Here is a 14,679-nt window from a genome sequence, read left to right as displayed (position 1 = left end):
GTGGCAAAACGAAGACAAAGAGCTCTATTATTTTGAAGAGCTAAAAATAATGTAGAAGAATGTCAGAGTGTTGTTAGCAGAAACGATTATGCCGTTGACCCTTGAACAACAGAGGTTTGAACTGTGCTGGTCCACTTTTAGCAGATTTTTCCAGTAAATACATACTCCAGTACTACACGATCAGGGGTTGGTTGACTATGCAGATGCGGAGGGCCCGCTGTAAAGTTACACGATTTTTCACTGCAGGGAGAGGTTGGGGGGTGGGAGTGGGGTGCAGTGGGTCCAACCCCCAAACCCCCGTGTTGCTCAAGGGCCAACTGTGTTAGGAGAAAATAAATTTAATACATTTTGCAATAAGCATTAAACTTACTAAGTTGCTATCTTAATGTGAAAGTTATCCTGAAAAGTAAATGACAGTTATTAACCCTAACAACATTAGCACTAGGTAATAGAATTTTCGACAGAATAGAATTAAATTAAAATTTAGATTTTGTTCATATCATGGCAGAGTCCAAAAATATATTTTATGTTGTATTATAATAACAAAGATATAAATGATTATTTCCTGAGTTCATATATTATTTTTTCAGAATATCTAGGAGCATATAATATTGTCTTTTAGTCATTTAATACTAAAGAGGAGAGGAGATGATACTAGTGAAAGTAAAATTTTACTTTTGTTATGGTTTGTAAGTTGAATTTTGTCTCTGTGTGTGTGTCTGTATTCCAAAATAACTTGACAGGCCTTAAAACTCATATGATATTCGATGCTGTAGCTCCAAGCATGTGCTGTGGATTTAACCTGTAACATGTAAGACAGTTGAATTGTTAAGATGTCTAAGGTTATATCCTACATGTTGAATGATTATGATCCTTAGGGAGAAATAATGCAACAGCACTGGACAGGAGTGAAGACAGTGGATGTCACCTTCTTCTGTCCCTAACCCCCCATGTAACACTGGGCCTGTGTTCTCTCATTTATGAAGTGTGACTTTTGAACTGATCAGTGTCTTTTAATTACTTCTCTTAAGTGCCATGAAACTACTTTTTTTTTCTTTTCAGTTTCCATGTGGTTATTTTATCAGATTGTTTAAAAATATGGAGTACTTCAAGAACTTGCATATAATTCCTGTTCAGGGACCGTGCTAATCTTCTCTGTATCATCCCACATTTAGTGCACGTGCTGCTGAAGCAAGCACTGAAGCTACCTTTTAAGGGAAGTTTTGCACAGAACTCCAGTCCAGAGGCTGCTGCTTTTACATCTCTCTTCCTCCCTTCTCATCACCCTTAAGGTTTCTGAAGCAGAACCTAGTCTGAGACAAAAAGATTAAATCCAGTTGAATAAACATTAAAAAAAAAATCCTCATACTTTTATAATTCTTTGATTTCCTTCCCTGATCTTAAGAAGTTGAAATTTAAGATATCTTACCAAATTTCAGATTTTCCCAAATAGACTATTTCAACAAAGTTGGTAGTGGGGCATATTTCTGAAAAGTGTTCTCTTTTCCATTTATTTTCTTCATAACATAAGAACTTTTCCCCCAGGGAATATCTTGGTAGATGTAAACCCTACCTGGTGGTGGTGGAATACAGCCATTCTGTTTCTGCAAATGGTAATAACTTAGTAGCTCAGTGCAGCTCTTCATTACAGCATAACTCCTCTGACTCAGCCTTTCTGAAGCCACAGGCAGCTTTTACTGACTCCATTTTTGACTGTTCTTATAGTTGGGTATGTCTAATGTCTAATAGAGTTTGGTTGTAGTATTGCACCTTGCCAGTAGATGGTGCTGTATGAATAGGTCAAATTTATATTATAGTCTAGAACAGTGTCTTACATTACTGTGTACTGCCCTATATTACAATAAGATATATTATGATCCTCCTGAAAATTATTTAATTTGGGACTGTAAATGATAAGTTATTACCATCCATGTCAATTTAATAAGCTGGACATTTTACAAAAGGTGCTTTACTTAGCATTAGGCATTAATTAGTGTCATTTTCACTTTAAATCTGATTGTTCTATTAAAACTTTTTTAGGAGTTTTGAGAATAGCTTTGGATTGAATTTTCCACTATAAGATAGTCAATACACACTACCAAACGTAAGGTAGATAGCTAGTGGGAAGCAGCCGCATAGCACAGGGAGATCAGCTCGGTGCTTTGTGACCGCCTGGAGGGGTGGGATAGGGAGGGTGGGAGGGAGGGAGACGCAAGCGGGAAGAGATATGGGAACATATGTATATATATAACTGATTCATTTTGTTGTGAAGCTGAAACTAACATACCATTGTAAAGCAATTATACTCCAATAAAGATGTTAAAAAAAAAAAAAAGTCAATACAAAAATGCTTTCATGTGCAGTAAATATTCTTTTTTATAATTTTGATAATATCAATTCAATTCAACCTTTAAAAATGTTTCATGGGGCTTCCCTGGTGGCGCAGTGGTTGAGAGTCCGCCTGCCGATGCAGGGGACACGGCTTCGTGCCCCGGTCGGGGAAGATCCTACATGCGGCGGAGCAGCTGGGCCCGTGAGCCATGGCCGCTGAGCCTGCGCGTCCGGAGCCTGTGCTCCACAACGGGAGAGGCCACAACAGTGAGAGGCCCGCGTACCGCAAAAAAAATAAAAAAATAAATAAAAATGTTTCATGTTTCAGAAGCCATGAGAGTTAAGTGAACAAATATATTTTGCAGTAATTTATTTAACAGCTGCCACTTTCATATGGATAATTTAAAATTTGTATATACTAATTAAAATTTAACATTAAAAATGAAAATAAATATGTTTTCATTTATGTATGTCTCAGAAGGCACATCATCATTTTTTAGAGTTGCTTATTATAAAAGATATATGTTACAGAAACAGAGTTTAAGAATATAAATCTGTTCTTATTATCTTTAAATAAACATTACACCTCATATAATTGCTGTGAGGGTCTTTGATGATTGAAGATGTTGCCTTTAAAATTTCTTAGGCTGAAAGTTTTCCTGCTGTACTATGTGGTACTTGCCTTCCTCAGACCTGTCATGTGGCTGGACATAGGCTTAAGGCACAGACTACAGACCAGGGATCTGTGAGCCTTGCCCCAGCTTCCGTTTTCCTTCCTGGTGACGTCTTTTCACCATTCCTGCCTTGAGTTCCTCTGCGGTCACTTAGGTCAGGGGAGCCGTTTACCAGTCCTCCACTCTTTACTCATTGCTGTACCAGTTCAGGGTCTTCTGCCTTGGCTTTCACTCTGTAGTGGCGCTAGATATCCTGCAAGGATCACCACAGTATCTTGGCTTCCTGCAGAAGGACCTTTGCTTGTCTGGGGTTTAGTTTTGTGAGCACTACCTTTAATGAGGTTGAAACAAAAACAGGACCTCATCAAAACCATTTTTGAATCTTCAGCAAAATGGTATGATGCTCTTATTCATTGGAGTGATCAACATTTCTAATAAAAGGCTTCTTGCAACACATTCCTCTTAGAACTTTGTACATTGTTACTGGTAATAAGCTAAGCTTCTGCTTTTCATACCGCCTATTCAATTTCTCTGATTAAGTCTCTGGGAGGGAAAGAACTAAATTTAATATTAAACTGTAATATTTAGCCAGTTGTTTGCTAAAGTTATGCTCCTCCCCCTTATTATAATTTTTTAAAAATAAAACTAATAAAGTTTTTTATTGTGGTCATCCTATCCTGTGAGAGTTTTGCAGTGAGCTAAATGCTTTTCACAATCATGTATCTCCTTGTCTCTAACATTAATTAATGTGTTGTTCTGTACTACATATATTTAAGTTTAAAGGAGTGTTGACTACTGTAAAGGGGATATTTTTACTGGCAAGTTACGTATTTCCAAGTCTAAATTTGTGCATAACAGAGACTTAATATATACTAGGTGTAATTTTTTACAGAGAGTGTAAATTTATTATGCACTTTAAAAATAGGTCAGCTGTTTTACATATTTAAATAATGTGCAGTCTTACATTTTTTTAATAATATGTTTCTACTAGGTAACATGTTCATTGTATTTTCAATTTATGTAGGATAGTGTGAACAAATTAGGGCTGAATTATAATATATAGTTTGGATATTGCAGTAGCAACTGTCCACATGTTTATACTTTTACTTGAGCTCTGTACAGTTTTTGGCTTTGATAGTTGACTTAACTGTCAATTTAACGTTTTGCAGATTCATGAGGTATTTGATTGTCAAGAATGTATGAAGAAATTCATTTCAGCTAATCAGCTAAAACGTCATATGATCACCCACTCAGGTAAAATACATATTTTTCCATTTGTATTGAAATCTCTACAAAAGATTCACCTCGTCATTTTCAGGAGCTCTGAGAGTGGTAATCAGGAGACCTGGTTATTAGTTCCAGGTTGGCCATTGACCGGCCATGTGATTTTGAACAAGTTACTTAGCTTCTCGACCTCAGTTTGTTTCTGAAGCATATGTGGTTGGACTAAATGAAATTGAAGATCTTCAAACTCACCATTTAATTTGTTACCTAATCCTCCTTGAGCCTCTGTTTCTATATTCTTCATCTGTGAAAAGATATCCTACCTTTCAAAATTGCTGTTCAGGTTAAACGAAGTCATCTATGTACCACGCTAGCAGAGTGTCTGATAATTAGGAGCGATTCAACAATTATAGTTCCGACATTTCTAGATGTTTTCACATTCTAACTAAGGAACTAATAAATGTTAGTGAGAAATTTATAAATACATTTTGAGAATGTAAGTTTTTAAAGCTGTAGTTTCATTTTAAGCAAGTTTGAGTAACAGGTCTGTTACACAGACTTAGAAAAATTCAGCTCTGAAAATAACTTTTTCTTTATGAAGTCTCTTTTCTAGAGTTTAGAATGTCTGTACTTTGAGACCATTTAAGTCAGAATGTTTTTGAATAGCTACTTCATTTGGAGACAGATATAGATATTTTGGCAAATGAAAATGGAAGATCAAAAATGGTGGATCGAAAATAGAAGATCTGGTGGCCTTCAGATATGCTTTGTTTGAAAAAGTTGTCATCATTACATGAATATTGTATAAATGTGGATTTTACCCAGCAACCTAAATGTGTAGTTTCTGCTGAGAATTGGAAGCTCGGCCTGTGTGGGGTCTGTTGGCCCAGCAGGAGGCAGATCTGTCCTTTACCTTCATCACTGTCAGGCCACTCACCCTTTGCATTCGGAGTTGTGACCCTGACTTGAACTCATACCGATCAGCAGATTTTTCATCTAGAAGTAGGATTTCTTCCTTGAATTGAAACTTCATCTTTATATCTAAGCTACTTTATACATTTAGCTTGCAAATAGATCAATAAAAGAACAAACTGATGTTTCTTTTGTGAATAGGCTCACATATCTAACAGATGGATTGGGTAATAGATGGTTTCAGTTGTTTGGATCATGTTTTAGTTGACTTATCCATAAGAAGTAATACAAGGTAAGGCTGTTTTCCTTTTTATCCTTTACCTTTATATAGATATGAGATTGTCTCCACTCATTTTTCACAGAAAAACGACCCTATAATTGTGAGATTTGTAATAAATCTTTCAAGAGGCTCGATCAAGTGGGTGCTCACAAAGTAATACACAGTGAAGACAAACCTTACAAATGCAAGCTTTGTGGAAAGGGATTTGCCCACAGAAATGTTTACAAGAATCACAAGAAGGTAAAAGCTTATTAATATTGTTATAAACATACGTATTTTTGCTGATTTCCTGATATAATTACCAATTGTTTACCTTCAAAGAAGTTTTTGGATATCCGAGTCATGCTGTACATATGAAATAATTGGAGAAGATCTTGCTTCTGTTTTCTAACCACTCACTCAGGCCGTAACCCCTGTGGCCTTGTTTCCTATCTGTATTCTCTACTGACACTGTTCTCCTCACAAGCAGAGTGTCATCCAGTGTTTTCCAGCGTTGCAGTAACTGCAAAGTCTTCTTTCTTTCTATAAAGTTTGACACTCTTGCTCTTGTTACCTTTTGGAAATCCTCTTCATCTATCGCGCCATTTTAGTGACTCTGCTAGGTCTTCTGCCAGTTCCTCTGAGGGCTTCTTTGTTCTCTGAACCCTCCCCCAGGGGGTTATCCCGGCTGCTTTGACTGTAGGCCTCTTCTATGTTCTCAGTGTCCGCTATATCCATGAATTCTGGTACAAACTCTGTACTGATGATTTCCAAGTGATTTATTTTGTTAATCCCAGCTCTCAGACACACGTTTGCCACTGCTCGTGTGATACATAACTGGGCACCTTTTAACCTAATGAATTTAGCACGCTCCAGATAACTTCACTTTTGGAAGTTTCTGTTAAGGACAAAAGCATCTAATTATCCCTGTCTCTTTCTGTAATATTAGCCCCTTTTTAGAATTAGAAGCTAATTCTTAAAGCTTGTACCCTCTACGTTGCCTTATCACCGTCACAATCACCCATTGCTTTACCATTTCCACATCCCGATCATGGCTCATCTTCATCACTTTAATACCCATCTCATCAGCTTCTTGTTACTTATCACTTCCCACTTATTCAGCTGACTAGATAAATCATCCCAAAGCACAGCTCTATCGCTCTTGTACTCTAACATTATAAGTAGATTTCCAGCACCTATTAACATATAATGCTTTACCCTGTCACTCGGAGTTCTCTACACCATGACCTCAGCTTCCTTTTCCAGCTTTGTAGCCTCCTATTTTCTGCATGAGACATATCAAAAACAACTCAGCATGACCTCTCTAACTTCTCCCGTCCCTCCTTTCTAGCAGGACTCTCTTCAAGTTACAGTCTCTTAGTTTCGTCTATTGATTTTTGTTTGCATTTCCTACACTTTACTCAAGTTCTTGTATCAGAAAGTTAGTTTTGGGCTTCCCTGGTGGTGCAGTGGTTGAGAGTCCACCTGCCGATGCAGGGACGCGGGTTCGTGCCCCGGTCCGGGAAGATCCCACATGCCGCAGAGCGGCTGGGCCCGTGAGCCATGGCCGCTGGGCCTGGGCGTCCGGAGCCTGTGCTCCGCAAGGGGAGACGTCACAACAGTGAGAGGCCCGCGTACCGCAAAAAAAAAAAAAAAAAAGAAAGTTTTATCTAATCTGCTTTGTGTAGGTAATAAATAATGTTTGAATTGAATTCAGAAAATGTGTGCAAAGATATTCATTGTCTTAGAAGTGTATGTTTAAATTTGTGATGTGATACATATTTGCTTATAAATGATTTTAGTATATTGTAGGATGCTATTAAACAACGTATAAATAATGCATTTTCAAATAACTTGTTACCTTTTTATTTGCAATATTCCACTGGAATTATAATTGTTTCAGTATTTATTGGGACTTTACAAACACATCATTTCATCTCTTTAAATCATTTAAGAAGTTACGATATCAGTTTCAGCTTCAGTCTAAAAAGAAAAGAAAAGGCAGATTTACGAAAGAATAAACAGGATTGATTGATGGTGTACCAAATCATCTCTGCTTAATTTCTTGCTGACCGCCCTTATGTTTAACTCAGGCATTATATGTTCAGAGGCAGGACCACATTCATTACTGCTGCATTGGAATTACATGCCTATAAAAAATTATCTGGCTAGTTTCCTGCTAAGTCTCTGGAACCCTCTTGCTCCTTTCTTTGATGAAACTGATCTACCCACATTTACGAGTTTTACACAGTTTGACTTATGTTATATGCCATATGGGAATTTGACACAGGATCTTTGCACCATCTCTCATACCTTTAATCATAAATCATATGAAAGTAATAATGATGCCTTGGGAAGGATAGAAACAACGATGCCTGTAATTTCCAAAATGGAAAGCACATTCAATCCTTCTGCTGTGGACAGTTGTGCTTCTCACTGTGTTATGATCCTAGCGTGTATTTGGTATGGTTACATGAAAATGTTTAAAATATTTTCCAAGAGTTACGGTGAAAAAAGCAAATCAACTTTTTCTTCCTTCATTATTCATTAGTGGCCAGTTCCAAACCTAAAAAGTAAGGCTATGCAAGGAAAGCAGAAAAAAACTCCACTAAAAGTCAGACCCATCTTCATCATGTAGCATGACCAAAGGTTGTTATTTTAAATAAATTATTCTTTGGGGTTTTTGATTATGTAACTTGCGTATTTCTATTATACTTATTTGGTTTATTTTGGGGTCAATTCTTTTAACATTTAAATTTGCTTGAAAAGGAAATGTTTTCATTGTGATGGACAATAGGGCGTGAAATTTTGAAGGAGTGATTTCTGTTTCTTAAACTTAATTACTTGTTTCGTCATCCTGCCAGTTATACAAGCTCAACTGGTCAAAATTAGTTTTTCTTTTCCCTAATCCTTCCTGACAGTCATTTAACCTGATTCATAGTTGTATTTTTAGGATCTAGTTAAACAAAGATTGTTCGTCTGGATCCACCTATATTCTGTGATCCTTTAAATCACAATTGGACAGACATTTCAGAACCGCAGGAAACAGAAATTAGTTAATTAGTCTTCATCCTCCATTTTGCTCCCTGTCAGATTTAAAGCAAAGCCAAACTGAGATGTGTATAGTGCTTTCTACTCCTGTGACGGGTGTGGTATCTAGATGGGCTGAGCCATCTTGGATCCTGGAGCTGGCACTACTTGCTTGATGATGGGAATGAGAACAGAGAGGTTTTGTCCTGATTAAGTCACAGACAAGCTCCTGGGGGAAAGAGCTGTGTCTATTCAAATGAGAGACCTGTTTTCCTGACCTTTATATGACCTTCAAGGGATGAACATTAGAAGCCGATGAGGAACTCTGGTCATAACCTCTCCTAAAATAATTCCATTGGGTGTCCTCTACTAACACCTCATCCAGTGATTTCCAAATTCTGGGCCATGACCGCTTTGTGGGTCTTGAAGTAATTAACTGGGTCATGAATAGAATAGAACAGAAGAGAACAGAATAGAATAGAATAGAATAAAAAATACAATAGAAAGTATGAGAGTAAGGGTCATTTAATGAAATAATACACGTGTGTGTGTGTCTGTGTGTATGTGTTAGATTTTGATATAAAAATTATCTTTTCGGTCATGATCAGACAGTTTGAAAGACACTGCAGGTCAGACTTTGTGCAGGTGAGATTTTATTAGACCTTAAAGAAAAGGACAGGTCTCTCTATAAAGAAATCAGGGATTAGGTTCTAAGACCATAATATATGGCATAAATTTTACGTAATAAAAGAAATCTTTGTCAGTCTCTAAGAAAGGTGCCAAGTTATAGATTGAAAGACAGTGGCTCAGTAATTCCATCACAACCACTTTTTCCTTCAACTTTGCATCAGATTTCTCTTCTTCAGGTGGGTTGTAGGTGAAGTAGTGGGTGGTTCATTTAAGGTGTTGTATGTCCAGAATTGCCTATTTTTGTGTTCTAGAAGCACATTCACAAGGATGAGATGCTCACACTAAGGGGGGCATGCATGTAGGAATAGAACCTGACAGAGGAAAGGAACAGATACAGATGTTCCTCTGAAGCTCATTTAGTTAATGGCAAATTGCTTACCCTGTTTCAGTTATTTTTCTTCGGTGGATGATGGGATGGCATCGTACAGTTTCTAATGTAAGCACCTTATTTCTCGTACTAGACAGTAAGCTTTGAAGATAGATGCTGTACTTTAATTCACGGCACCTGTTGACCACATTGTGCTTTGAATGTGGCAGACATTTTCCGAATGAATAAAAATTCATGAAAAAATTATCCCAAATAAATGATTTAATGTTCTTAGTTAAATGGTAGTTATGATACGAGGAGTGATTTCTCTAAATCTCTATTTGCAATATGTATTGCAGCATTTTTCCCTTTCTGAGCCCTCCCTTTCTTGACTTTATGAGCATATCAGTGATCTAGTGATCCACTGAAAAATCATGGTTGTGTTCCTTCTGCACTGGGTTTATCAGCCCGAGATAGCTAAGAACTCTTTAAACCTTTCATTTGAAGACACTGCACAGTTCTAATTTTCTGAACCTTTCCTGGCTCTGAGTTAGATATTTCACACGTAGCTCACTTACTCCCAAATCAGTGATGGCCCTTTGTCCCCTGAGAAACTTTAATAGAAGAACCTGCCTCCCAGCTTGCTTCTGCTTCCCCAGATTATGATTGAAGAGCCGTCAACTAAAGACTGTGCCTTGGTGTTTCCCTGAACCACAGCATTGCTGCTGCTCTTCAGAGCTTTCTTCACCCCGGTTCCTGTGGGCACAGGGCCTTGCTTTCCAGGTCTCTAGCCTCTGACTCTTGCCTTGGCCTTAAAGGTTCAGACTGGCTCTCACCTCCAGAATACTGCCTTTGTTCTTTGCTCTTTACCAGCCCAGCCCAACCCAGGGGTTGAGCTCACTTTACTTGACCCGCCTGATCAAGTGCACACCGTATAAGCCTTCTTAAAACCGCAAAGGGAAATGTTCTTTATTTTTTAATTAATTTTCTTTTCCTTTTTTTTCCTTTGTAGTAGACATCTTATGAAAACAAATCCCTAAAATCATACATGAATGCATGGGTAGTCAGTTATGCAGCTTAGGTTAGAATCCCCGGCACCAGCCACCCTCCCTTCTGCCTACCACGTTTCTAGGCCCCTTCCCAGTGAATAGCCTCTGGGCTTTCCCAAGTATATTAACAACTGTACACGTTGTTGTACAAATTATTTGTTCATTATTACCACATCTACTACTGTATTCAAAGGCAGGTGATCCTAGTAACCGGAGGATATTTTGTAGACTGAGTAAAATTCAGTTTTTATCCTCAGCATAATGCCGTTGACATACTTTAAGTCACTGTAATGGGCTGGAATAGGGAAGATTAGAAATGGGAAGGTGCGAGCTGGAGGTGGTTGGGTGGCAGAGCTGGGAAGGTGGGGGGTAGAAGGTGGGAAGGGTGACCATTGGAATGGAGAAGAGAGTGTAAGAAGAGACTCCAGAGTGTTAGGTTGGGAGGGGCGCTTTCAAATGCTGTAAGTACAGAGCACCTCCTTCGTCACCCTAGTAAATCGTCAGGAACTTCCACGTTCCACACTGATGTTTGTGTGTAAGAGGATGTGCTTTTTGGGTGGAGCTTGGAGAAAAACACAAGGTCTCGGCTACCCATCTGGGAGAAAAGTATATTTAAATGTAAATGGTTTTATGACACAGATGTCATTCAGGAACTTACTTCTTTGCCTTGACATTATGACTTGGAGAGCATTTCAGGTAGGTTCATATAAAGCGACTCATTTTTTATGACCGTTACTATTTCGATACTTCAGTGAACATCCTTTTACATAAAACTTTGTAACTTTGCCAAGAGTATTTATGCAACTAGATCTTAGGTATGGAATTTATGGGTCAGATATTAAGTTTACTTTAAATTTTGATTGCTCCTGCCCAACTGTCTTCTGAAAAAGCTCTTATTTTCACTTAGTAGTGATGAAAGTGCTCCGTGCCATCAGAAACATCTATGTTATCAGCCTTTTTTTTTTTTTTTCAGTCTGAGAAGTGAAAGGTGATGTTTCATTGCATTTTAGCAATGGTGGGTGAAATTCTTTTTATGTTTTTTTTTTTGTCCATTTTTCTTCTGAGAAATGCTTGTAGGTACTCTTTGTCCTTTTTCTGCTGGCCTATTTGGCTGTTTTCTTATTGATTTCTAGGAGCTCTATAGATATTATGAATATCAATACTTTGCTGTTTTTGTTTCTAATATTTGTCCCCATCTATCAACTTGCATCTTTTGAGTAAAGAAGTTTTACATTTTTATGTTTTCAAGTATGACATGGATTATGAGTTTTATGGCTTCTGAGTATTTATAGCTTCTGAGTTTTAAGTCTTATTTAGAAAACTTTCTTATTCCAAGATTATGCAAATACTCGTCAATGCTTTTAAAAGTTATATTTCTTTCTTAATTGGTATTTTAATCCATCAATAATTTATTTTTAGGTATGGATTGAAATATTGATTCATACCACTGCTATCACATTATTGAACGCCTCTTGTATAAATCTATTTTTGGACTCCATTCTGTTCCATTTAATCTGTATTCCCTTGCAATATCAGACTATTTTAATAGTTGCGATTTATAATGTTTTTTAATATCTGTTGGACAAGGGCTCCTTTGTAGTTTTCCTTTTTCAAAATTCTTTCACATGGTGTTTTGGGAAGATTAATGTTAATAAGCAGATGTCTTATCACTGCTTCCTTTTTTTTTTTTTTTTTTTTTTTGCGGTAGGCGGGCCTCTCACTGTTATGGCCTCTCTCATTGCAGAGCACAGGCTCCGGACACACAGGCTCTGCGGCCATGCCTCACGGGCCCAGCCGCTCCGCGGCATGTGGGATCTTCCCGGACCGGGGCACAAACCCGCATACCCTGCATCGGCAGGCGGACTCTCAACCACTGCGCCACCAGGGAAGCCCCGCTGCTTCCTTTTTATCTTCCTGGAAATCAGTGTCATATATTAAAAAACAGCTCCTCTTCACAAAAATTCTTCAAATATACCCTTGTTCTTCTGAATGGTTTGGTTCAGATATGTTCAGGATAGAAAAAGGAAATAAAAACAGTTTATTTTCCTCTATTATCATTAAATTAATTCTCCATTATCAGTATATTTCTTATTTTTTTCATGTATTAAAACATAGTATTTAGTATAACATGGAGATCCTTCCCTTGTCCCTTTCATTTCTATTCTACCTGAAATTCTACCAAGTTTGGTTGACTCGTTTCTCAGCCCAGAGGATCTATTAGAAGAAGACTAAGTGAAAGAGGATTGGGGGAAAAAAAAAAAAAAAAACTCAGGTTAGCTGTAGCCAGAAGACTTGGTGATGGTTTGTTTCACCCAGAGAAGACAAAAAACTTTAGAAATAAACTGTGACTCATAGAGCATGGCAAATGAGGAAGATTTAGCATGAGGGCAGGAAGTGTACTTATGTGAACCCGCAATAGACAGGGTAATGAATTTTAAATGATGTTGACAGTCTTAGAGAATAGGTAGTATAAATTTGGAAGCTAAGTTAAAATAAATGGAAAACTATTACTTTTTTAAAAAGAGACACTCTTCTCTCTTCTATAACAATTTGTATCAAACTAGAAAATGCCACAAACTTGAACCAATGAAAACTAGAACTGTACAAATGAGAATTGTATGTTATAATTAAAATATGCTGACGTGCAGTATTTTCAGTAAAAAATAAGCTTTGAACCTAATATCCCATATTGAGTGTTTTATATTTAAAATTAGAAACTAGAATCAGTTTAGAATCAGACTCTGATCTTTTGACTCTGTTTGCATCTGTATTATGTTGAAAATAGATTAGTTTTTATAAGGGTTTCAATTGAGAAAATATCCTCTGGCCATGTTGACACTTAGATAATTGGGTAGTGGTTTAAATGCACACACACACATACAAACACAGACATTTTACTTTATATCTATCTATTCCAAATATTTGGAATCCTATTCTCATCCTATTTCCTATTATCTGTTAGTTACTAAGGATTTACACTATAAGAAAACTATTTCCTGTTGAAGGACTGGTATTAATTTTTAGAGTAATTTTTGGATAGGACTGGAATTGATCCATTGTTGTTTGTTTGTCTGTTTGTAGTTTAGGAATCTGCACTCGTTTCTCTTTGGATGGCACATAAAGTTCAATGCAAGATTACCAATTTATTTCGCCATCTTGCCTAGCAAACAAGTTATCCACTAACGGAGCTAGTATAGCTGCTATGGTGTGTTACATATGACTTATAAAAATTAGGAGGCCTACTTCTGTGCAGAAAATTCTGCTTCACATTATTATGATGCATCTGAAAACTTTATCTTCAGTGGTGAAGCTACAAGTTTCTGTTATCTGGACAGTTTGTGAAGGGACATGGTTGCTGTTTCCAGATATTCAAAGAGCTTCATTTGGAAGCGAGAATAAACTTGTTCTGTATGGCTCTAGACTAGCTGTAGTAAATAGTGGCCATGCAGAGGCAGAACTTTTAAATTAATGGTCAAATCAGCTAGCCTGAAGAGTCATGTGTTGAAAGCACTGTTTGCTACAGGTATCCTTGGTTACAAATATGAGATACCGTCTCTCAGCAGTATAGAAGAGGGGAAAGCCCCCTGAGTTGCCTTCCAAGGAAGACTTCATCTGAAAGCCTATGATTATTTCTTCTCTTAGCAAATTCCCTTTGCCTTGATCAGGGTATTACAGTTGGCCCTTTGTGTCTGCGGGTTCCACGTCCACAGACTCAACCAACCGCGAATGCAAAGTATTTGGAAGAAAAATTCCAGAAAGTTCCAAACAGCAGAACTTGAATTTGCTGTGCACTGGCAACCATTTACATTGTATTAGGTATTATAAGTAATCTAGAGGTGATTTAAAATATACGAGAGGATGTGCATAGGTTATATGCAAATACTATGCCGTTTTTTTGTTTTTGGAGTATAATTGCTTTACAATGGTGTATTATTTTCTGTTGTATAATGAAGTAAATCAGCTATATGTATACCTATATCCCCTCCCTCTTGGACCTCCCTCCCACCCCCTCCTATCCCACTCATCTAGGTCGTTACAGAGCACTGAACTGAGCCTCGTGTGCTTTGTAGTATGTTCCCACTAGCTGAGAGCATCCTTGGATTTTGGTATCCTCTGAGGTCCTGAAACCAGTCTCCCACAGATATGGAGGAGGACTGTCCTTAGGGCTGCGGGGACTTCAATAGTTGGCCCCTTGAGATTATG

At 37.6% G+C, this 14,679-nt stretch overlaps 1 protein-coding gene and 1 non-coding gene across 3 annotated transcripts in view; one reads left to right on the top strand and one right to left on the bottom strand.

Moving 5' to 3' along the window:
• Positions 1 to 14,679, top strand: part of PRDM5 (PR/SET domain 5) — a 220,956-nt gene that overhangs the window by 109,003 nt on the left and 97,274 nt on the right. For both annotated transcript variants that reach the window (XM_027103618.1, XM_027103617.1), the window contains 2 exons: positions 4,175 to 4,259; positions 5,504 to 5,661. In XM_027103618.1, coding sequence (XP_026959419.1) covers positions 4,175 to 4,259; positions 5,504 to 5,661 — 243 coding nt within the window. The remainder of the gene's footprint in view (positions 1 to 4,174; positions 4,260 to 5,503; positions 5,662 to 14,679) is intronic.
• LOC113619325 (U6 spliceosomal RNA) lies at positions 1,093 to 1,199 on the bottom strand. The gene has a single exon (XR_003432357.1). It is a non-coding gene; the product is annotated as a U6 spliceosomal RNA (small nuclear RNA).

This window comes from Aethalodelphis obliquidens, unplaced genomic scaffold (assembly GCF_003676395.1).
Source record: "Aethalodelphis obliquidens isolate GAN/ISIS:26980383/991018 unplaced genomic scaffold, ASM367639v1 scaffold6, whole genome shotgun sequence".
Classification (NCBI taxonomy): domain Eukaryota; kingdom Metazoa; phylum Chordata; class Mammalia; order Artiodactyla; family Delphinidae; genus Aethalodelphis; species Aethalodelphis obliquidens.
The sequence above is the reverse complement of the archived record's forward strand: the minus strand, read 5'-3'. Positions and strand labels throughout refer to the sequence as shown.